The 24,261-nt window shown below is 42.1% G+C and overlaps 1 protein-coding gene across 1 annotated transcript; it reads left to right on the forward strand.

Annotated features, from left to right (window-relative positions):
- The first annotated feature begins 6,979 nt into the window (after positions 1 to 6,979).
- CCDC174 (coiled-coil domain containing 174) lies at positions 6,980 to 23,672 on the forward strand. Its single transcript, XM_070433552.1, has 11 exons — positions 6,980 to 7,109; positions 9,717 to 9,821; positions 10,758 to 10,858; positions 11,920 to 11,978; positions 14,013 to 14,190; positions 17,134 to 17,229; positions 19,061 to 19,203; positions 19,647 to 19,741; positions 20,278 to 20,410; positions 22,102 to 22,254; positions 23,101 to 23,672. The coding sequence occupies exons 1-11, from the start codon at positions 7,068 to 7,070 to the stop codon at positions 23,385 to 23,387; spliced, it is 1,392 nt and encodes a 463-aa protein (XP_070289653.1). The 5' UTR covers positions 6,980 to 7,067; the 3' UTR covers positions 23,388 to 23,672.
- Positions 23,673 to 24,261: the final 589 nt, after the last annotated feature.

Raw genomic sequence — 24,261 nt, forward strand, 5'->3', positions numbered from 1 at the left:
GCATGTCCCCCCACACCTGGGGCTGCCCACAGAAGCCATTCTGCTAAAGCTTGTTGATTCTTAGACAATCTGGTGTGAATATCGTGCTGACATTTATAGCATAGCGTGTCCTCCACACTCCTTGCCCACGCTGAGCCATGCACCTGCAGGAGGTGGCACAGCATCAGTGCAGCAGAAGTTGTGTGCCCTGGCAATGTTTAAATAAGTACTCTATCAAAGACACATGTTACCTAAATAGGGGATCTGAGGGAGGAAGAGGGGGAGGAGCAGGAGGGAGAAAGGGCTCTGGCTTCCCCAAGCCTATCTCTGGGTGACCTGCATGGGGAGCCTGATAAATCCCAGACTTGGATGAAATCAAAGACTGTCCTAGATGTATTTTTTTTAGGCTTAGGAAGATGTTAGATTTCATTATATAGAATAAATACCGAGGGTGCCTGATAATAACTAAAAACAAAACAATGCATGGGCTATGGAGTCAGGAAAACCTGGTTTTGAGTCCCAACTCTGCCATATAACTAGCTGGGTAACCTTGGGTCAGCTGCTTAGCTTCTCTGAGTTTCCCTACCTGTAAAATGGGCATCTCAGAGTTATCTGTTTTTCATTAGAGTTGTGATCAGGGCAAGTTAGGTTAGTGATTCATCTGCCAGAAGCATTATTGGATATTATTTCCTTTATCTGAGCTTTTCGATCAAAGGCGGCATGTCAGAATAACTTTGTCCTGATAATGGAGATATTACAAACCTTTTCCAGTTGCCTTGGATCTCAGCTTCCTGCCCCCAACTCTGGCCTTCCCACCCCTCCCAGAGGCGGGGTCCACAGATGTCTCCCTTGCAGATTCAGCCCCTTCCCAGTTCCCAGTATCTCTGGACTTGAGGGGAACGTGTGTTGTTGCATAGTAATTTTCTGGTTGCAAGGAACAGAAAACAGGAACTTACTGGTTTGTGTAATTAGATAGTTTAGGGGTATATCTGACTTCCAGAGTGATTAAACACAGGGGCTCAATCAGGCAACCTGTACCTGACTTTTCCTGTCTTTCTTCCCTACTTTCTCCAAGTTGGCTCCATTCTCAGATAGACTTTCCCTCATGAGGGAGCTGGGGTCATGGCCAGCTGAGAAAAGGTTAGTCTCTGCCCTGACATCCTAAGCAAAATCTTACTCTGACTGGGCAGCCACCCTCAGCATTAGATCTTCCTCCCACCACTTCATGATTCCCTGCTATCACACCACATCGCCATTACCTTTTCACAGCAATGATCATGGTTTGCGATGAGGCAATGTGCTGGCTACCTGGTGTGGGGTGTGTGTATCTGTCTATCTTGTCCCTGGCATGTGAGGACATAAAGACAAGCACCATGTCCATCTTGTTTATTTCTGTATCTCAAGTACAATAGCTGGCATATGTGCATGAGTCAAAAATAAACGTGTAAAATGAATGAGTAAATGAATGATGGGTGGAAATAACTGAATTTTTGCAGTCGGACACCCCGGGATTGAATTCCAGTACCACCACCAACTGTGTTCTTGTGTCACCTTCACTCTCCAAGCCTCCATATCCCCATCTGTGAAATGGACATAAGAGTCTATCTGTGAGCTGCTGTGAGGATGAAATAGGATAGTCCATGCAGAGTGCCTGGCATGACTCCGAGTACAAAACAGGCACTTATAAGGTGTGCTGATTATCAAATACATGAACAAAAGCATGAAGACAGTAGATTCCCTGTGAGCTGTCATTTTGAGGGTGAACTCTTGGGGAGGAAGGTGGAGTTGGGGTGCCAGGGGAGGGCTCCTTGGAATGGAAAGATGGAGAAGGTGTGCTTGTGAACAGAGCCTGTTTATCCAGGCAGCTTCTGCTTCTCCCTCTCTTTATTCTGCCCCACTCCTTTATGACCATGACCCCAGCTCCTTCATGACAAAGTCAAGGTCCTCAGGCGGACGTCCAGCCTCCCTGCAGCCTGCCTCTCCCTTGAAGGATCCAGGAGGGATGCAGACATCCTTATGGTCCCTCTTGTGGGATTTACAGCCCCTGCCAGGCAGGTGCTTCTCTGATTTGTCTCTATCTGTGTATCAGCGGTTCTCAACCTGTGGGTCGCGAACAATGAAAATACGTCCTGCATATCAGATATTTACATTACAATTCATAACAGTAGCAAAATTACAGTTATGAAGTAGCAACAAAAATAATTTTATGGTTGGGGGTCACCACAACATGAGGAACTGTATTAAAGGGTCGCGGCATTAGGAAGGTTGAGAACCACTCTAGACCATGCAGGAAATGAAAGTGGGCATCAGGGCATTTGTAATAAATAGCTCATGTCCCAGGCCCTGGGACCCATGAGTGTCTGCAAAAAGGAATGTGACTCAGGGGCCTCTTTCTTTCAAGTACAGTCTCATATCAGACTTGCAGTCACAGAGGACCTTAGATCGTTTCCATCTCTGGATGTGTGAATGATGAGGGTCGGCAGGCAGGATGCAGAGAAGGCAGCAAACTAGAGGAGAGATGGGTGCAGGAGCCCCATCTCCTAGGAGAGGCAGGAGTGTGAGGTTGGGAGTTCCCCCACAGCCTCAGGGGGGCCAGCCACCCAATCTCCCTGAGCCCCAGTTTTCTCATCTGTCACATGGACATAGGAGTCCCTGCCAGGTTAGTTTATTATGAAAACTAGATGAGCTAAAATACATAAAGCATCACTTGAGAGTGGGTTGACCCAGGTGACTTGCTCCAAAAGCAGGTATTCAAAACAATTCCTTTTCAAGATGGGCACTGGGGCCTCTTCTGGGTTGAAACGTGTTCCTCTATGTTGTCAACCCCAGCATCTCAAAATATGACCTTATTTGGAAATAAGGACCTTACAGATTTAGTTAGATGAAGTCACACTGGAGTAGGATGGGCCCCTAATTCAATATGACCTATGTCCTTATAAAAAGATGGCCATATGAAGATAGAGATGGAGGGAGAACATCAGGTGAAGACAAGGATTGGCGTGACATCGGGTTGCCGGCAAACCACCAGAAGCTAAGCAGAGGCAAGGGGGATTCTGTATAAACTGCAAGGGAGCATGGCCCTGCTGACACCTTCATCTTGGACTTCTAGCCTCTAGAACAGCAAGACAATCAATTGCTGTTGTTTTAAGCTACCCAGTTTGGCCCTAGGAAACTAGCACAGAGCCAAAGGCAGGATCAGGGGCCAAAGGGCAATGCCTTTGGCTTTTCCAGCCTCTGTTGTTTCTTCCTTTCCCCCAGGGTGTGGCCTTCAAGACTCTGAAGCATATCCCCACCTTGCTCTCTGTGCCCCATCCTTGGAGCCTCTCACTGGGCTTCAGGCGTCCTCTGCCTCCTCCCAGCTTCTCTGGATATGCAGTGGGGGCTGGGGTGGGTTTGAACATGGGAAGGCATCTTTTCCTGCTCTTAGTAAGCCAGTGGGTTGAGGTTGGGGGCAGCACTGGGGACCCAGTGGTTGGCAGTTTTCTGGAGCCTGCAGAATTCTTAGCACTTCTTATGTGCAACTTCTTGTGGCCTCAAGCACCAATTTCCCATGCTGCAGGAAGAGCCCCACTCACCATGCTGTTACTCCAAATTGACAAGCTCAGGGCAAATACGCTCCAGGCCACCAGATGATCCTTGTCCAGTCCCAGCCTGCACCATCAGGGCGCTGGCATTTACTGTCGATTCCTTCTGCCTACAATGACCTGTTGACAGGTCCCTCCTGCATAAATATTCTGGAGCCAGCTCCTATAAAAACTTGCCCCTTCCCCAGTAGAGTTGAATGGATGAATGAATAAGTAAATGAATGCAAAGCTAATATAGTCTCAGGTCTACCAAGGAAGGACAGTGTGAGGTGTGAAGGTAGGCTACCTAGGTTCAAGTTTGGGGACTAAGACTAGCTGTGTGACCTTGGACAAGTTACTTAACTTCTCTGTGTCCCAGTTTCCTCATCTACAGAACAAGGATAATAATAGCACTTGCTCCTGAAGTTGCTGTGGGGATTCAATAAGATAATGCCAATAACAGATTTGTGTGCCTGATGCTGATAAAGGTTAGCCTCTTTGTCATCCAGGGCAAGAATCTCGGTATCTTTATGCCTCATCCTGTGCCCGTGCTTGGAACCTCTTTTCCTTACTTAGGTCCAACCTAATCTTTTTTCACACATTGAACACAGCTAATTCATCCACTGCTGAGTAATTTATTATCAGAAGCAGTGTGCTGGAGACGGAACAAAGGCTGAGAAGCTGTGGGCTAGATGCATAGGGGAGAGAAATATTTTTATTTCAAGGAAACAGGGTATGTAGAAAAAATCATTCGTGTGCCAAAAAAGGGCCTGGACTAAATTAAACCTTTTGACTTTAATCGCCGATTAAAGCATCACAATAGCAGCACAGGATATAGCCTGTAATCATGTTGCTATGAACTTTCATGTTGGAACATGACTGCAGGGCCCCCTTTAAAAATCAGAGCCTGGCTTGGTGGCTATTCTCACAGGGAAATAATTGCTGTGTTTCTGAAGGTCTCCTCTCTCCCCTCCCCCTCTTTATTTAAAGCATCTAGGAGATCAGACAATTAAAACCCAATAAGAGATGAGAAGGAAGAAGATAATGGATCTCCCACCGGTTCCACCACCTTGGGACCCAGCAGGGAAGGGGACAAACTGGAGCTGAAAACCCTGCAAAATATGCAGCATCATTCCACGGACCGTCATCGAGTGCACGCCTCCAGCTGCAAGAAAACTGGAGCTGAGCAAAGCTTCTGTATCCCACACGTGATGCCCGCACAGCACTTTTCAGCTTGAAAGTCATTTCCGGACTCTGTATCTCAAACATCCTGTGTGCCCAACTGGGTACGAGAACCAGGCTCGGCGGATGACATGATGTTCTCAAGGTAACTCGAGGGACACAGCTGGGACTGGTCCCGGTCTCCTCAGAGGGAATCCTGTGCTTTTTCACCAGGCTCGTCTATCCCTGCCTTCCTCTTTCCTCCAGAACTGACCCAGTCTGTGCACGAGACACCAGCCTGAGACCTGGTTTAGAAGATGACGCCCTAGGAAGACGGTGTGGTCTCGTAAAGAACATAAGGACTCACTGTCTGTACTTGGCAGAGGAAGGCAATCCCAGATAGACCGGATGTTTGGAAAGCATCGGCGGAGGAGGAGAACTTGAGGGAAGCGGGATAGGTGAGAAACCGTTGGTGTGCATGCTGGTCAGTCCAAGGTTAAGCTTTCCATGCTTCTCCAGACCTGCATGCCTTGGAGGGCTGGGGAGAGTAAAGGAGACTCACTGGCTTTTTCTTAGTAATTCCAATGGCTTGGAAGGTAATTAAAATCAGTTGGATGCCACTCTGGTGTGAACTTCTGGTCCCGGTGATGGTACAAACCTAGCTAACGAACATGCAGATGACAACATGGACACTGACAGGCATTATAGAGAAAACGAAACTCTCGAGGTCTCTGGGATGTCCACGAACAACTGAAATTACTTTCTGTCTAGCTTCCCAAGATCAAAACCCTCTGGCCTCAGTGCCAACAGCCTTGCTATGGAAGGAAACCGAAGTTCATGATTTCCCATCTGTTTACATTCCTTCCTTCTCCCCACTTCCCTCTTTCTTTTGTGAAAATCCTCTTCTAGCCTTTTTTTTAGATGGACTCAGCTACATTGGTTTTTCTCTTTACAAGTGAATAGGGTGCAAACAATTAACTCAATGTCCGAGTTATTCTCTGGCTCCAGGCTCCTCCACTTGCAAGCCGGCCAATGCCCCTTGGCACGTCAATGAACCTTTTGGGCCTCATTTTCCTCGTCTGTAAAATGCAGATAATAGCTCCCACCTCTGGGGCCACTTCGATGATTAAACACGTTACACGCTCCTGCCATGACCATTTGTATCAGTTTCCTGTTGCCGCTGGAAACTACCACAGCTTAGTGGTTTAAAACACCGCAGATCTATTCCTTGTCTTTTCTTTCTTTTTCTTTTTCTGAGTTCTGGGGGTGAGAAGTCTGAAAGGAGCCTTTCGGGGCTGACGTCTAGTTGTCAGCAGTGCTGCCTCCCTCCTGGGGCGTCCAGAGGAGGATTGATTTGGTGTTTTCCCGCCTCTGGAGGCTGCCTGTTTCCTCCTCCTTCAGAGCTGCCCTGGAGCATCTCCTGATCATCTCATTGATGCTGACCCTTGTGACTACGCTGGGCCCACCCAGGTGATCTCCCCAGCGCAGGATCTTCCATCGAATCACAGCTGTGAATCCCCTTTGCCACATAAGGTAACAGTCACACACTCTGGGGATTCCAAGATGGACATCTTTGGAGGGGGGAGGGGTCATTAGTCTATCACAGTTATTAATATTTTTATCGAGTAGCTCATTTAATCCTCATGAAACCCCATGAAGTCAATATTGTTTCATCCTCAGGTGGGGACTGAGGTACAGAGAAGTTAAGTAACTTTCCTAAGGTCACACAGCCTATAGGGTACGGGGTGAAGGAGCGTTTCCAACGAGGAAGTTGGTCTTATAAGCTGAAATATGTGAAGTGGCACAAAGTCAGCATTATATCGATGCTACTATTATTGTTGTTGTTATTTCTACTAAAATTAACATAATAATCCCCATATCGTATCACTCTTGTGAGAATGAAATCAACGTGCGGAAATTACCAGACAGTGCCTGGCATACAGCAGGCCCTCCAATGGTATTTGGATCTTTCCAGTCTTTATTCGCTTTTCTTTTCGCCAGGAAAACGTTCCAATTCATTTCTCCCTCCTTAAAACAGCGCCTTCTCCGTCCCTTCATGACCCACTCAAGATGGCGCCGTTCGCGCCCACGTTACGAGACCTTCTCAACATGGCGCCGAGCTGGGCCCTGCCACCTGCCGCACTCAAGATGGCCTCCGCAGTCAGCTTCAACCGGGCGACCCGACCTTCTCAACATGGCGACAGGCGCGCTTGCGTCACATCACGACCGTCCTAATTTGGCGCCGGCGTCGTAAACTGAGCGTCGCTATAATAACAGACACTTCCGGTTGCGCCGGGGGCGGGCCTAGAAGCCTGCGGGGACGTGTGAAGGATTCAGTTTGGGCCGGGACGCTCTGGCTCCACCATGGACCGAAGGAAAAAGCCTTTGGAGGTCACGGCCTCCTCGGTGAGTGCGGGTATAGCTGATGCTACGGGCTCCGAGTTCTTCTCGCCCCCAAGCATCTCCTTGGCCTGGTTTGTTTCTTAACTCGGGGACCCAGACCCGGCCGCCCCTCAGACAGGAACCGGACTTGGCTTTTCTCAGACGGGAAACCGGACCAACTTTCTTACCTGCAGGAGCCCGAGCTTGGCTCCCTGGTCGGATGTGCCCTGGGACCGGGCTTCCCCCTCAGACACGCACCTGACCTGGTGTCTTTCCTGTCAGGCATCTCCTGCCTCCCACTGAGACATCCGGTCCGGGCCTCCTTGCCAGTCCGCCTTCCTGCGGGTCGCGGAGGACCCGGGCCTGTGCCTGCTGAGCATGCACATCCCCCTTCCTGGTTCTCCCACCCGGAGACCGGGAAGGTCTCCCCAACATCCGTGTGACCTTTTCCCTGACCAGGAACTGAATCGTTGTTAATGCAGATGCCTGGGTGCTGTCAGGTCTCGCAGGGTGTAAGAGGCTGGTTTTTGTTTGTTTAATGTATGTTTTTTATTGATTTTAGAGAGGGAGGGAGGGAGAGAGAGAGAAAGAAAGAAAGAAACAGAAACATCAATGATGAGAGAGAGTAATTGATCGGCTGCCTTCTACATGCAACACACTGGGGATCGAGTCTGCAACCCAGGCATGTGCCCTGACCGGGAATCGAACCGGGACCTCCTGGTTCATAGGTCCAAGCTCAACCATTGAGCCACGCTGCTGGGCAAGAGGCTGTTTGTTTGTTTGTTTGTTTTGTTTTTTAAGTTAGCTACTTCTAGGAAGAAAACCTGTTTGTGTACTTATTTTAGTGCCAGCACTTTAATGCACGGTCGCATTGACTTCTTCCAAAGTAGGTGCTGGTAAGATCCCCAATTTATACATGAGGAAGTAGGAAAATGCAGTGCATTCCCAACTTATATACAGAATTCTTGGTGATAGAGCTGGCTCACTCAGTTTGGTTGCCTTTTTCATTATATCAGAACACATTGCCTAACCTTTGACTTAATCTTGAATTTACTGCAGAGTTACTAGGATATAAGGGAAGTATAAGGAAAAATCTACATGTCCCAATATTTGAACCCTATTTCCTCATCTGACACTGAAAATTGGTGTTACTATGTTTGAAGATTAAGAAAATTATATATATTTTTATATATATATATATATATTAAAGTTAATCCTATCCTAACAGCTTAAAGTTAGCAATGATAATAATCGGAATGCCAGCTGGGAATTGACAATTTTCTGAGTATCTACTTTTGAAATTCGAAAGTTATAGAATAGGAAAATGTGTGGCTTGGTAATTGATGTGGTTAAGAGCTTAGAAGAAAAGGTGAAAGGCTTTTAATTTTATTAAATTCAGAATATTAGGTCCTGGGAAGTACTGCTCTTTGCATTTTTCCTGCTAAGGCTACTTTTAAATTGATTTCTTCCATTTGGACTTAATCATTTGATTTCCCTTAAAATTCAGTTCATGATGCTGGGCTTTATATGTTGATTTACAAACGCCCATGTATATAAGCAACTGTACCAGATCCGTAAAAAAGAAGCTACCATTATATCCTTTTGTGCAGAGTAGACAGTGGTGACTGATACAGCGAAGGGCTAGACCTGGGTATTCACTCAGTTGTGCTGTTTCCTTTGCCCTGGCCTTCCCTGCTCTTGAACCCTGTGATGGAGTTGAACTTAGAGTTTCTGGAAGATACTAAAACAGACTTGGAAGCATTCTTACCATTCGCTCACTCCACTTTATGTTTGGCTGTTGAAATCTGCCTATCTTTTAAAGTTCAGCTCCAGGCTGCTTCTGATCACTCTGGACAGAAGGAAATGCTCCCTTACCTGAACTTTTATGCTACTTTCTACCACTCTTAGAGCATTAATTACTTCTTCCTGGTATTATAGGTTTCCTTTCTTCTTAGATTGTAGGCTTCATATGAGGCCAGAGTATGTCTAATTCATGTTTGTATCCCACTCTTCAGTGTGTAGTGCCAGGCACATACTGGGGACTCAGTTGCTAAACAAAGAAATTTCCCTATAGAAATAATAAATTGTTGTGATGATTACATGATATTATATCATATGTAAAAGCAAAGTACAGTGCCAATCAGAAAGGTGTTTAATGTTAGCTGAATTTTACTCTAAAAGATGCTGACTTTATTTACTTTTTTTTTCACTTTATTTTATTTTATTTATTTTAATTTTTTTAATAATTTTTTTTATTGCTTAAATTATTACAAAGAGTATTACATAAGTCTCCTTTTTTCCCCCCACCCTTGACAATCCCCTGGCCTCCCCTACCCCCCAGTGTCTTATGTCCGTCGACTTTATTTACTTTGATTTATCAGTCTCCCTTTGCCCAGAAAAAAGCCTTTGACTGTTGAAAGTTAGAGTAAAAGTACATTTCCAACAGAGCTAGGATGAAATATGCCTTAGTTTTATTTTGTATTGAATTCTACATGTAAACTTCTAATTTTTATCCATTTTTGTCCATTTATGGGAACTTGGAATCTTGCTTTAAGAATTATAATAACTTAGAAATCCAGTCAGTCATAGAATTAAATAAGTGTTTTTGTTTGTTTATTGGTTTTATTTTAGTTGGTAGACCTTAAGGCCGAACTCTTTCGAAAACAAGAAGAATTCAAACAAGAAAAACTTCTAAAAGATTCTGGAGTTTTGGGAAAACCAAAAACAACTAATAAGGTAAAAATAAAATCTAATTGTCTCCACTGATCTGAAATAATGCCAGGAGAGAGGTTTGGTTTTTTTTGTGTGTGTGTGTTTTTTTAAGTGTTTGTGGTCTCTGCTACATATAAATATTGAGGAAAAATTCCTGTCTTGTATTTGAACATCTGCATGAGATGTCTTAAATATTAAAATAGAAATTAGTAAGGTTATTTAAAAGCACCTTTAAAAAATACATATATATTTTATTTATTTCAGAGAGGAATGGAGAGGGAGAGAGAGGTAGAAGCATCAATGATGAGAGAGAAATCATTGATCGGCTGCCTCCTGCACACCCCCTACTGGGGATCGAGCCCGCAACCTGGGCATGTGTCCTTAACTGGAATCAAACCCGGGACCATGCAGTCCACAGGCCGACGCTCTATCCACTGAGCCAAACCAGCTAGGGGAAAGCCCCTTTTAATGTCCTGATTCTTTAGAACTTGTTTGAGAAAAGTACATGCTCTTAATAAGTGGTTTGTTTCTTGTGGAAGATTATCTAGTTACATATGTGTTATAAATCCAGACAGACAAACAGATAATATAGAAACAGCAAAAAATATCAGGGTCTTTAAGAGTTGTTTTCCAATTTTATAGGTAATGGTATTTATTATTTGTATTACTAATTATTTGTAATATATACATTTTCATTATAGTCTTGAGTCATTCAGGAGATAAAAGATAAAGAAGTAACCCTATGCAGTGTATAAAGAAACTTTTTATATAATTCAGGGCTTTTCTTTTTAACTCCAGCTTTGCCATGTACACTCTTCGCAGGACATAAGTTGGCTGTCGGGAGATCTAGTTATCTCCATTGATTCATAAGAGCTGATGGTTTCTATTTTTTTTCTGATGTACAAGTAGAGATGTTTGCAGTCATTTGGTGGTTCTGTTTTGTTTTCCTAAATTCTCCAGAAACCAAGTATCTGGAACAAACAGAATGCAGGAGTTTCAAATCGCGCTGAGAAGGATGCGGAGCAGAAGATTGAGGAACAGAAGACTTTAGACAAAGCAAGGTAAAGGTGAACTCTGGTCAGTGAAGTTATCACTGAAGCTGCCCAAGCAAAGACATGAAAATTCAACTTTTATTCTTTTTTAATTTATAATTTAAATTTTTATAATCCTTCTAGCCAAATACTCTGTAACTATAAAATAGACTCTAAAAATAATGTGATTTGCAGATGTATTTACAATCTTAGAAGAAGGTAAGACATAGCCTCAGTTTAAAAGATGAAACAGAGTTCCACTTTGAGCCTCTTTTAGGCACTAAGATCATCAAGTGTTTAAGACGTGCATGGGAGTGTGGTTCTGGGCTAGGGGCATATGATGTTAGCATTTAGAAACAAATTTTTCCCAAAACTTTTTTTAGTCCTCACCCTAAGATATTTTTTCCATTGCTTTTCAGAGCGAGTAGGAGGGAGGGAGGCAGAGAGAGGGAGGGAGGGAGGGACAGAGGGAGGGACATCGATGTGAGAGAAACACATGGATTAGTTGCCTCCTACACATGTCCTGAATGTGGGCAGGGGGCGAAACTGCAGCGAGGTATGTGCCCTCGACCAGGAATCAAACCTGAGACCCTTTGGTCCTAGGGTGAATGCTCTAACCACTGAGATGCACCAGCCAGGGCTCCCTCAACTTTTTAATATGAAAAACGTTAAATCAACAGAATAATTGAAAGAAGAGTACAAAGAACATTGTAATACTCTTCACCTAAGTTAACAAATAAACATCTTTCTACATTCTCTTTCTCATATGTGTATAGAGAAACTTTGTAAAGCATTGAACTTTACATATTTCGACATTTATCTTCTAACAAGGACATTCTTCTATATAACCACACTGATAAAATAGTATTATCTATTATATATATTATCTATTAACTAGAGGCCCGGTACACGAAATTCGTGCACAGGTAGGGTCCCTAGGCCTGACCAGCAATCAGGGCTGATCGGGGCCTTCTGGCTGCCAGCCAGGTCCTTCCTTCCCCGGCCGCCAGCAGTGAAGCCGAGAGTGGAGCAGTCTTTTCAGGGACAGCATTTAATAAGACATTTCTAATACTTGTTCTTTTTTCTCCAAGGGAGAAATTGGAAGAAAAAGCTAAATTATATGAAAAAATGACCAAAGGAAACTTTATAGGTAAAAAATTATTTATACTTCTTTATTTTCTATAATTCATATATCCCTATGGTATTTTATTATTTCTTAATAACTAAGAATAAGGAGAAATTAAAAAAATCAAACTGCTTATTTTCTGTGCCAGAGATAAGAAAATCAGCAATAATTTTCCAATTGCCTAGTGGGTGCAGGGCATCTATTAGGTGCTTTGAGGGAACAAGCAAGTACAACATAAGCCAGATTCTCTGCCCTAAAGAGGGGGGAGGGTGTCATCAGTAGAGGGAAACGGTACAGAACAAAGCAAAGTTAGGAAACAAGGTCTAAATAGGCCACAATTATGAACAATTACAGCTGTATAAAGAACAGGAATTATGGCTATGTCAAGGTGCTAGGGTTGTTTGCTATTGCTCTATTTTTCTCTTATTTTTTATTTTTTGTGTGATGTGCTTACGAGTGCTTTTTAAATGATAATAATAAAAAGAGATAATCACTTTCCTCATACCCTCCAGAGAAAGAAAACCCAAGCTACAGCTAGACAACAGTAGAAGAGTGTTTGCAAAGCAGTTTACAAAGGAGGCATATGTGGAAGTGTTTAGGGAGAAGGCAGGCTCTATTAGGGCTTTTAAAGGCTTTGGATAACTGGAGAAAGGGATTCTGCAGAAAGGGGAGGGTGGTGAGACCAGATCAGCAGAGGGAGGAGAGGGCCAGAGTTGGCAGGCAGCCTGGTGTGGCTGGGCTTGAGGGGCTAGGAGAGGGAGCAGCGGGGCAGCAGGAGAGCGGTGGCTGGACCCCAGTCACGGGCTGCTCACCCAGCCGAGCTCCCTCTTCTCAGACAGCAGGCCATGTTCCCTGTCTGGCAGGGAATCAGCATGGGGAGATCGGAAACGCCAAAGCTAGGGGCCATGAAGAGAGGCTTTGCCTTCTTGAAGCAGCAGCAGGTTGGCCATTCACCAGGTGGCCTCAATATTATGAGTCTTGTAACTCAGCCCTGAGAAAGTACATCTCTTTTCCATTTGAGGCATTTGTGTCCTTTAAAAAAAATTTTATTGTCTGGGAAAGCCTTTATTAAGAAAAAGTTCAAGTCTTTTCTCTTTTGATTCAAACTTTACTTGTATTGTTAATATGGGATTCAGGTCCAAAAGAGTATGCTTATAGGGATTTGGTTCTGTCTAAACCACAGGCCCACCTCCTGATAGGCATATTGGGCTTACATATTTGGGCAAATTATGTTTTGAAGCTTAAGTTATTCTTCACTGCCAGGGTATAATACTGGTACCTGGTTATAAGGAACCTAATATCTGTTCCATCTCAGACAAAAAGACTCAAAACTCAAGTGACTGTATCTGAAATCCCACACAGGGAAACTTCACATCAACATTATTTGTGAATACATCAGGCATCCTGGGTTAAATTAAGTCGTGGATTGCTATTTAACTTTTCATTGTATGTTTTAGCTCAAGTAGATCATAAGTCCTGAGGAAGATAGCATCTCACACATTTCTGTGTGTCCTGTAGATCCTGGCACTATGTCTTGTCTGAAAGTGCTGTTCATTGGATTGAAAAAAATTCAGATGATTTTTTTTACCTATGTCATGACTCTTAAAACACTTACCGTACCATAACAGTATAATTAGGATTAAGTGATACAGCTCACCTGGTTAGAGAGGTCTACTGTTTTGGTCTGCCAACATGAGAAATGCACTTCTTCTGTAGTATGTAATTGGCTGTATGAGTCTCTTGAAATCAAATGGTTTTGTTATCTTAAAATGACATTCTGAGACAGTATTGCTTACTCAGTGTATTGACAAAGCAGCAGAAACTTCAGGCTTTTTAAAGACTTTTTGCAAGGTGTATGTTCCCAATGGCCTATTAATAACTTTCCTGGCAGGTCGTGAGGTGGCTTTGTCTTTGTAAGTGTTCCAGGGGGTGGGGTCATCAACTAGTGAATCTTTAGGGACATGAAGCCACCCATCGATGACTGTGACTGCTTCATATCAATTCCATGTATGGTTTTCTTTGATGTCAAGAATCTGATAATTGATTTTTATGTTCTAGATGAAGAAGTGGAGGATATGTACCTTGTGGATTTCACGCAGAAGATGATAGACAAGCACAAAGAAATGGAGTCATTTGGTGCCAATAGAGATTGTAGAAAGGCAGGAGAAAGAGATGAGGATGAAGAAAATCTTTCTGAAACAGATATACCTCCTCCCCAGGACCCCAGTGAAGAATGGTTGGTGATAGTATGTGATTTGGTCATATTAACATTGTCAGGCTTGTGTTTACTTTTTAAGAGTGATTTCGTTTGTTGTTAACAAAACATTTCTCTTTATCCTTCTTTAGTTTTTTTTTCTTTTGAGACTCCACTTTAAGTAAGATTGGATTTACAGATGTAGAAACAGTAGCTCCAATGAAGAAATAATTACAAATAAAGACTGAGCTCTTGCTATGTGCCAAGGACTGTGCCAGATGCAGGAGGCGTTGATGTAAAAGCGTTGCTTAGTCAGCAGCATGTCCCTTTGCTACCCATGTCTTTCCTCAAACTTCAGGGAGAGTCATTTGTCCAGGCAGTGGTGATCTCTGCTTCTAGTAAGCCTTACTCTGGCTGTGTCATTTCCTGGCAATTTAATAAAGGCTTTGTGGACTTGGACCTGGACAGCACTAGCTCTACCTTGCCCTGGCAGTGGGACCTTGATTAAGTTCCTCACCAACCTGAGGCTCACTTTCCTTACCTCTTAAGCACTGATGTCAATGCCTACTTCCCCTGATTGTTTGCCTTAAACTTCCTTCACGAAGTAAGAGTATTTTAGAATACCCAAGAAACTACTGTCTGTGGAGTATAAGCAGACATTTGTAAATCTTTATTACTGAAATTATTCTGAATTTTATCTACATGTAGGTGAATAATGGGGAAACCAATCTAGTTGTTTCCTTACAAAGAGACCAATGTGTCAATAAGAGTCCAGAATGCAGATTCCATTCTGATGATATTCTCTACTTAAAATGCTGTTTAGAAACTTGTTTATAAGTGCTTAAAACCATGTAGAGATGCACTGACCCTATGAAAATGCCCTGGTACTCTGCCTGCCCACCCCCGTGCCTGTGCAGAGCCCACCTGTCTTCTCTTCAAGGCTCAAATATCTCATCATGGGGTCTTTGTCAGGAACTGCTTAGGATTGTTTGCAGCATTTGGTGACTTGTCAGCTTTGGGACCAGTGGACAGGGGTCATTTATGAGTTGAAGAGAGCAGTCCCTGTTGACCACAGAGACTGCACCTCTTCACACTAGTTAGGGTGTCCACATCGGTCCAGATAAAGTGTGTGTTGGCATAGAGCAGGTGTCTTTTTACCTACCTTCTAAAAACTTATATTTGGGGAGGTTATCTGGCTGCATGCTTGCTGTAAGCAACCAACAGAGAAGCACATGCAATGCAGTCTCTTCTATCAGTGCTGCTTCATTCTTAGTGATTCTTCCCTTGCACTCTGGCAGCACTTAAATATTTCCTGCTCCTTTGGGTCTTACATTTTCTTTATTATTGACACATAACTGGCCTCATTAACAGAAAAATAATTGAGGCAAACTTTGGTCCTTTCAACATCCTGCCTGCTGTTGTTAGTGAAGCACTTCATGGGCATGTGCTTTAGCTTCTCCCAGTGCTCTTTGAGGATGACATGACTGAGGTCTCGTGTTACTCTGGTACCTCAAGTAATTGTTTCCCCGAGAGCTTGCTCAGTGTCTGATTACATAGAGCAGTTGCTGACTATTGCTTTGCCACTTCTATTTTGATGGGATCTGCATGTTTCTGAGGCCTTCTCCAGAAACAGAATAGCCGATGATTGCTTTTCATAGTCGAAATCCCATCTCCTTTGAAAGGTTTAGTGCCTTTTTCTTTTCCTTATTAATGCCTGTAAGATTATAGCAATTTGTCAGTGATTTGAAGAGTTTGGAGGGCAGTTGAAGGTGTCACTGCCACCATATGGAAAAGGAAGACACTGCAAGCAGTTCTGACACTTTGTTTTTAAATTAGGCTCTAAAATTGTAACTGCTTATAAAATCCTTTCAGTAGTTAAATTCCAGGTGGTGGAAAATGTTCCTGCAAAAATAGTGTAAATAATTACTTAGACCATCTGGCTAGATGGTTTTCTCCCTCCATTCATTTTTTAAAAAAGGAAAAGAAGAAAAAAAAAGAAATTGCTTTCAGCAGTTGGAGGTTTTATTTCTTGTGCTAATCAGCTTTAGGACTGTAGCAATGGATTCCCAAACATTCAGATTTTAAGTCATGGACTGACAATTGGAATCGCATGTGTGAAAAGAAAGAAATTGCTTACAAAAGCCAAGTCACATACATGGGAATCTGACATTGAGTTGGTCCACCAGCAGTACTGGCCCCTTTCTGTGTTTTTGCCCTCTACCGGAGTCTGTGGGAAATTCCCTGCCCATAATTAAAAAAATAAAATCGGTTGCATCATAATGCAAATAAAATCTTTTCCATGAAAATCTGTCCATATTACCTGTTGTGAAAAGTCTAAGTGTTTCATTTGCCTTGCTCTCTGCCTGACTTCTCTAACTACTATCTAGTTTGGACAAGATTAGGAAAGAGGAACGAGCAATAAAAGATAACAGACTGGCCTACTGATGACGTGATTTTGGTACAGAGAGTGTGTTGCTTGGCTTCCTCCTAATTAAAAAGAGTTCCAAAATACTGTAACTTATATTAAGAACTAAATTTCTAATTCATTGAGAAGAATCATACTAATTAGAAAAAAAAAGGAAAAAGTAAAGTGTCAGATTTGGGAAGACTGAGGAAATTAAATTAGAGTCTGGTTCAAAGGAAAGTTACTATGATGCTGATAAACTATTTGGAATTTCCTAAAGTAAGTTCTGAGGTGTGGCAGCAAGGATCTGTATGGGTATTTCTCTTTGAAATGAGAGACACATGATCAATCATTTTCTGCATTTTCTAAAACTGAGATTTAATAAAGGGCACAATGTGTTTATTGTGTGTCAACTTTTAACTTTAAAAAGCATGTTCTTATCATTGATAGTCATTTCTCAGGTTGGAGGGTTTTCTTGGTTGTGAGCCCTACGTTAATTTTTTACTGTGTACCAACTTCCTAACTTAGGGAACTATATATGTCCTGTACAAAGCCTTCATATCTTTTCACTTTTATTTCAGGGTGGACTATGTGGATTCCTTAGGGCGATCCCGGCGCTGCATGAAAAAGGATTTGCCACATCTGTTGGAGATGGATAAAAATCTTCAGGGGAAGCTGTAAGTGTGTTATATGCAAAGTTTTGCCCAGGTCTGAAATACAGACATAGGGCTAGTTTAGTGGGCAAGGCTGTCTTTAGTCAATTATCTTTAGTGCCCCAGTAAGGAGATCTTTTTTTTAACGTATAAGAATATTTGCCAAAGCACTTATTCATGGTTAGTGTACACATGCACACGTAATCCACACTCAGGGAACAGCCTGATGGATGATCCATATCATGTAGCTACTAAAAGGGATGAGTTAGAGCTATATCTGTTTACAGGCATACTTCAGAGCTATTGTGGGTTTAGTTCCACACCACCGCAATAAAGTGAGTATCACAATAAAGCAAGTCACACGAAGTTTTTGGTTTCCCATTACATATCAAAGTTACGTTTATGCTATACTAAAGTCTAGTAAGTGCGCAATAGCATTATGTCTAAAAAAAAAATGAGTGTCTCTGTCCCTCTCTCTTCCTCTCTGTAAAAAATCAATAAAAAAAATATATATATAAAAAAAATCAGTGTATGGAGATCAAATGTACTCAAAAGAAAGAGAAACTATGTACTGGTATATGCAACTTTCTCATGAAGTTAATGGCAACCACACACAAAAACCCCAAAACTGAGACACATAGCTTTAAAAAAGAGGAAAAGGAGGAAAGAAGTATGGAAGATAACACCAATAGACTTGTTTGGTGCTTGGTTGCCACAAACCTTGAATCTGTAGAAAACACAATATCTGCAAGTGCAATAAAGTGGAACGCAATACAGTGAAGTATGCCTGTACTTGGAAGGCTGTCTAATTACAGAGTAACAGATATAGAATAAGCTAAACCAAATCAACCAACAAAGCTTTGTGGAGAAAGGTGTTTAAGATACACACTTGGTTATCCCACAACAAGTGGGGGCAGGGAGGCAGTTAGCTTATTAACTTTTTCTTCTTTTTATATTTAATCCTCACCCCAGGATATATAGTTTTTCCCATTTTTTAAATTATTTTTTTTTTAGAGAGACTAGAGGGGAAGGAGGAAATGGGGGGCGGGGGAAGAAACATTGATGTGAAAGAGACACATTGATTGGTTGCCTCCCACACACACGCCCCAACTGAGGACTGGGGATGGAGCCTGCAACTGAGGTATGCGCCCTTGACTGGCATCCGAACCTGTGACCTGAACCCATGACCCTTCAGTCTGCGGGCCGATGCTCTAACCATTGAGCACCAGCCAGGGTATTAACTTTTTCTTTATACATCTTTGGATTTTAAAGTAGGGCCTTACAGCTAGATTTTCTTTTTCTGTGAGGCCTAAGACACCTAAGAGATAACTTGCTAAAACATCCTAGGGAATAAAATTCCTCTTACTAAGAGCAGCTTTTATGTGCAAAGTGTTGGGAGAAGTCCTCCAGGTTCAGGTGGGCCTGGGCTTGGCACAAAGGAGGAAGGGCAGAATCCCTAAGCCATCTCACAGAACACGAGGCACAGGCCAGACCACAGCGTGAAGGAGCTTCCTTCTCCCTGCACGGGAGACCATCCAGAAGAGGCCTGCACTTCCTCCTCCCTGCCTGGGCAGCCTCCCTCTACTCAGCCCAGGACCAGGGTGGGAAGGAAAGTGGTTTGTCTGGAGTGCAGGCAAGATTCCATTATGCTAATGCAACACATCTGTTGCTTGATTTTTAAAAGGTGAAAATATTTTCTCCTATTTCCCAGTGATCTGGTGGGTCAGAAACCTCTGTAAGGAACTGTCTTTTTTATCAATTAGAGGTACTGATTCATGATTCAATTTAATGAACTGAAGCATTGTTATCTCACAGCTCTTATCTGAAGGTAGTTTTTGCTCTTTTCTCCTACTAGTTTTGTTAGTCCTGCTAATGAAAAAACCTTACTATCTGAAGACATGAGAAAAGAACTTCAGCGCCAGCAATGGGAGGAAGAAGAACGGGAGGCCCTGAAAAGGCCAATGGGACCTATACATTATGAAGACATTCGTGAAAATGGTATAATCATCTTGCAGCTTTTAAATCATGCTTTTATCTTGAACTAATGACAAGCATAAAGGGAAGTATTCATTCATAAAGCAGCAGTTCCTATGTAGAAATAAAAGATTCTGCTTTGGAAATTGAAACTATCCCCATTGTTTACTTCATAGCCTAAAAAATACTCATATTGGAAATATCTTAACAGAAGGTCTATTAATCCAAGGGTTTGTTCCCCAAGAGAAGTGGAGACAGTCTATGTCTGAAAATTAATGAATTTTTGTTATGTTTATCACTTGGCAAACAGGATGAAAACTATTTCTAACTTGCTCTTTTGTTTATCTGCTTTTTCTTTTTAAAAACTTGTGCCAAACACTATATTTCTTCTTGCCAAATTTCTTGTAGGATATAATTTACTGACCAGGGAAATCTATAATCTCCCGTGTAATTTTGACTTATTTCAGAGGCCCGGCAACTTGGTGTTGGATATTTTGCTTTTGCCCGAGATAAAGAGTTAAGAAACAAGCAAATGAAAACTTTAGAGATGCTGCGTGAACAGGTACAAATTAAATTCAGAGTTGATGTAAAGAAAGATTTGAGCAGTTGATTTCTTGTTGGACCATACTGCAAAAAAAATATAGTAAATTAATTAGGGATTTAAATTGATATTCAGAATACAGTTATAGGTTTCATAGCTGTAATTGCCATATTATTTTGGTGTTTCAAGGTTTAAGATTATGGCCGCCCAGAAGCAACTCGTGTAATTTTAAATTTGGTTTAATATATTTTTGGAGTGGTCTGGGTAAGAAAATAGAAAGTTGCTTGAGGGATTAAGGAGTAGAACAGAATTGGTTGGTTTTCTTGAATGTTAAACCTTTCAGAATGCTCTGTGAATGCTTTCTAAACTTCAAAAAACATCTGAGGCCTTGTGTAAGAGAATACGAGTCTTCATTTTGATGATCTCAAGGATAGCTTCTTAGAGGTGGCATGAAAATCAATTAGTCTATTTTTAGAATAAAATTATTTCATTGTTCTTAAAAAGTATTATGAATTTGGCTTAAAACAAATAATTTTATAATTTTCTGTTCTCTTCAGACAACAGACCAGAGAACAAAACGAGAAAACATAAAAGAAAAGCGAAAGGCTATGTTAGAAGCAAGACTTGCCAAACTTCGACAAAAAAAGATGAAAATATCAAAAGATGATGGAGCAGAGGAAGAAAGTAAAGGTATGTCATGGCTCATGTTAATAAACTTCAAAAGGAAAAATTTTAGTTCCATTGATGTCTCAGTAATAAGGCTGAGAAATTAGCCATTAAGAAAGCACCTCTAAGGTACTGACAGGAGCAGTTTTTATAACCAGTGTGATGTGAATGACACTCTAGGGAATAGTTTAGGTTATAGATAAGGAAATTAACAGTACATTGAGTCACTTCATAGAATAGAACAGTTTCGTAACTCACACTTAGTTTAGTTGTGTACGTGTTTTAAACCTAATTTGTTTTGCTGTGGCAACAGTTTTTGTTGATTATATATTAACTTATTTTAAAGGAGAAATACATTCACAAAGTCAGAATTAAATAATTTACAAATATGACTATGGTCAGCTTACGAAAGGACTGTTAAAACACTTGGAAACGCTGTGAAATAATGTGTTCAAACTAGTCCATTCTATGAGTTATGTTGGTCTGGGCCAAATTGTCATGACAAAGAGACCCCCACATAGACCGCCTCAAACTAGAGGGAAATCTGCTTCTCCCCTTTAACATTTCAGAGGTGGTGGGTGTCCAGGTAGGTAGTATATCTGCCTCAGATGGCCATCCAGTCTTCAGATTCCTCCTGTTTGCTATTTCTGTCATTTCCTAGGTTGCTCTAACCTGAACAGTTGAAGCTTGCTCCCCAGCACCTGTTCATGATTCAGCCTTGGGGAAGGAGGAAAAAGGGAAGGGAATGAGCTTCCCTTTGGGGAGTGTGAGTCAGAAGTTATACAGAGCCTATATGTTTACATCCCAATGGCCAGAACACAGGGAGGCCAGTAGCCATAAGGCAGGGAGGCTGAGGATCAGCCCCTTGGGCGAGGTGCCTTGTATCCAGCTGAAACGGGGCATTCTGGTCCCAAAAGGAAGAAGGAGAGTATGGGTGCTAGAGGCATATAGAAGCCTCCAGCCCTCACAGGAGCTTGTGCTAAGCCATGGGCTGTTTTTTAATTCCGAACAGAAATTCAGTTTTTGAGTTGTTGTTGTTTTTTAAATTCAATTTGGTTTTGAAAGGAAATCAGAAACATTTATTAATTGGAAAGTCATCCATTTAGTTTCATATAACTGTTATCTCCCTGTAACATGTTAAACTCTTTATGTTGTTTATTTTTGCTCTACTGCTGAACATCTGTCATTTCCATAAGTTGTGAAGTGTCACCACAGTGTTTTAAAAAATCCATTTTCATTTAAAATATGGCCAGAATTGAGTAGTCTACAGCCCGTCACCAGGCTCCAGCTCTTCATCACCCCAAACCCCCTTGCTTTCTTTGAGATTTACTTTAGTTGAGTAACAGGGATTTCTGGTCTTTTGCTTCTTGGTCTGGGGATATAGATACTTTGAAATCCATCCAGCTTGGGTTTAAGTCCTGGGGTTTAAGTCCTGACTCTTGTCACTTTTGACCTGTGCAGTATTTCTGAGCTTAATTTTTCTCATCTACAAAATGGGGATAAAATGGGAATACCAATATTGGCTTTATTAGGGTTGTTACAGAATTAAATGAACTATTATATACAAAGTACTTAGCCCACTGCCTGGGACATGGTAGGTGCTTAGTAAATACTGGTTATTACTTCTACTCCCAGGATTAGTATATTCTATTTTTTAAAAATTAAGTAGCTTTAAGCTTTATTATAATGAAGTCTTATTCCCTTTCAAAAAATAGATGGAAATGTTATTGGGCCTTTGCCACCAGAACCAGAGGCCATGCCAATTCCGCCTATTGCTGCCCAGCGTAGCAAAGTAGAAGTCATCGTTCAGGAGAGGAAGGATACCAGGCCCGGAGTGCCACACGTCCGGGAGTGGGACAGAGGAAAAGGTAAGAGGGGCGGAGGGGAGGGCGCGGTGGCTCCAAGGTGTAAAAACCTCTCTAGGAATGGGCCCTGCACAGGAAATTTTTCTGGTTCTCCTGATCCAAATGTGATTCTGATGAGTCTTAGTGGTCCTTTGAGTCTTAAAGAATTCTTCAGGTCCTTGAACTTTTTCCTTCTTGATACCCAGGCAGACTGTTTATAAACAGGAGCACTTGAAAGAGTGATTATAAAAGACCAGGTTTTATAAGGCATCATGTCGAAGGATGAGGGTTTTGTGTTTTTGAAGTGCTTGGGAGAAGTTTTCTGAAATTCGTGCGGCCTCATTGCAGCTTTGGAATGTCATTTCTTAGGAACTGCTTTCAAAATTTATGAAGGTTTGATATTTTAATGTATTGTGTTTTTAGCACATTTCAGTTGGAAATAGAGATAAAAGACCAACTTAGATTTGGACAGGTTCCTTCATGTCTAAAACTCAGAGGACAACACTATGTTTGTTGTGAAGTACCTGCAACATAATGTCAAGCAAATGATTGAGTGTTTAATTTTTCTGTATTTCTCTCTTAAATTTAATTTTAGTGCCTTTTTGGCAGTGTTTCCAGAGCCTGCAGACTTCTCCACACAGCCTTTCTTGAACCTTTGGCCTTCAGGAAGCCGTCACTCCCTTAGCTTAGTTCCTTATACTTCAGTAGGCATTGCATGTGCCTCATACTACCTTTTTGTATTGTAATCCTTGCTTTCCAGAGAATTTGAGGAGGCTTTTAAGGAATACATATAATAATTGAAAAGCAATGACAATAAATTCATCTCATTCCATAATCAGTTCTAATACAATTCTTTCTTATTTTTACTAGAATTTTCCTTTGGGTACTGGTCGAAGAGGCAGTCAGATCTCCGGGCTGAAAGAGATCCTGAGTTTGCCCCACCGTCGGATTACTTTGTGGGTCAAAAGAGAACTGGTTCTTTCAGTAGCCAGACATGGAGCAGACCTGCACCTGCACAGAGTGATGCTGGCCAAAGCCATGACCCCAGATGTTCACATACGTCACCCACTCCTGCTCCCAGCAGCCCACCACAAGCCCCCACGGTCACTTTTGAAACTCTGGATGATATGATATCATATTATAAACAAGTGACATGAACTTAAAAAGCATTCTGACTTGGGTCCATGCTGTTGGTGGTATCTTTTTCTCCCAGAGCAGAGAAAATGACTTGATTTTAGGGACCAAAATATAACTTTTTTTTCCTGCTCTTTCCCTAGAAGATAGAGGTTGGATTTGTCAGCAAGGATGAAGGTGAATGGTACCTTGGGAAATCTGTGGCCACGTGGCCATTCATTTCTTTCTAATTTGTATGGCAAGATATTCATGAGGCTTTAAGTGTACGCTGTGATGGAATAGAAATACTCTGTAATATTTGACACCAAGGAGTTTGTAATCCTGTCTTTCATACCTGCTCCCGTAACTTACTCAGATTTAAGGGCTCCATTCCTTCTGCAAATGTTAGCATGTAGATGTCTTTTTTCCAAGGATTCAGCTTCCAGATCAGTTGATGGAGCATCTATCAGGAGGAGCTATCGCCTGTCAAAGAGTGGCAAATGAGGAGTGGGCAACAAAGTGATCTAGTTTCCAAGAGGACATCTCAGTGTCATCTTTTCAGCAGCAGACAGGCCCACAAGGCTCCTACAGCCACCTCCCAAGTCAGTGAGTCCTATAAGAATGTGCTACAACAGGTCCCCCAAGCACCCACAGGAGCCCACCCTCCTCTGGGCTCTGTGGTGCACGTTTTTTGTTCCCACAGCACAGTGGTGTTGACATAAGTGCCCTTGTTCTCATTACAGATTGCAAATTGGAGCATAAAGAGAGTCAATGACTTGTACAGGGTCATATGGCATCTAAATGGCAGATCTAGGACTTGAACACAGTTTAGGCTCAGATTTGCTGCAGACTCATGCTTTCTCCAACACCTTCTACTCTCAGTCTTATTGCTCCAATATCAAGCAATATTAGACAAAA

This window comes from Myotis yumanensis, unplaced genomic scaffold (genome assembly GCF_028538775.1).
Source record: "Myotis yumanensis isolate MYYU_CA2020_CCGP unplaced genomic scaffold, mMyoYum1.0.hap1 SCAF_14, whole genome shotgun sequence".
Classification (NCBI taxonomy): Eukaryota; Metazoa; Chordata; class Mammalia; order Chiroptera; family Vespertilionidae; genus Myotis; species Myotis yumanensis.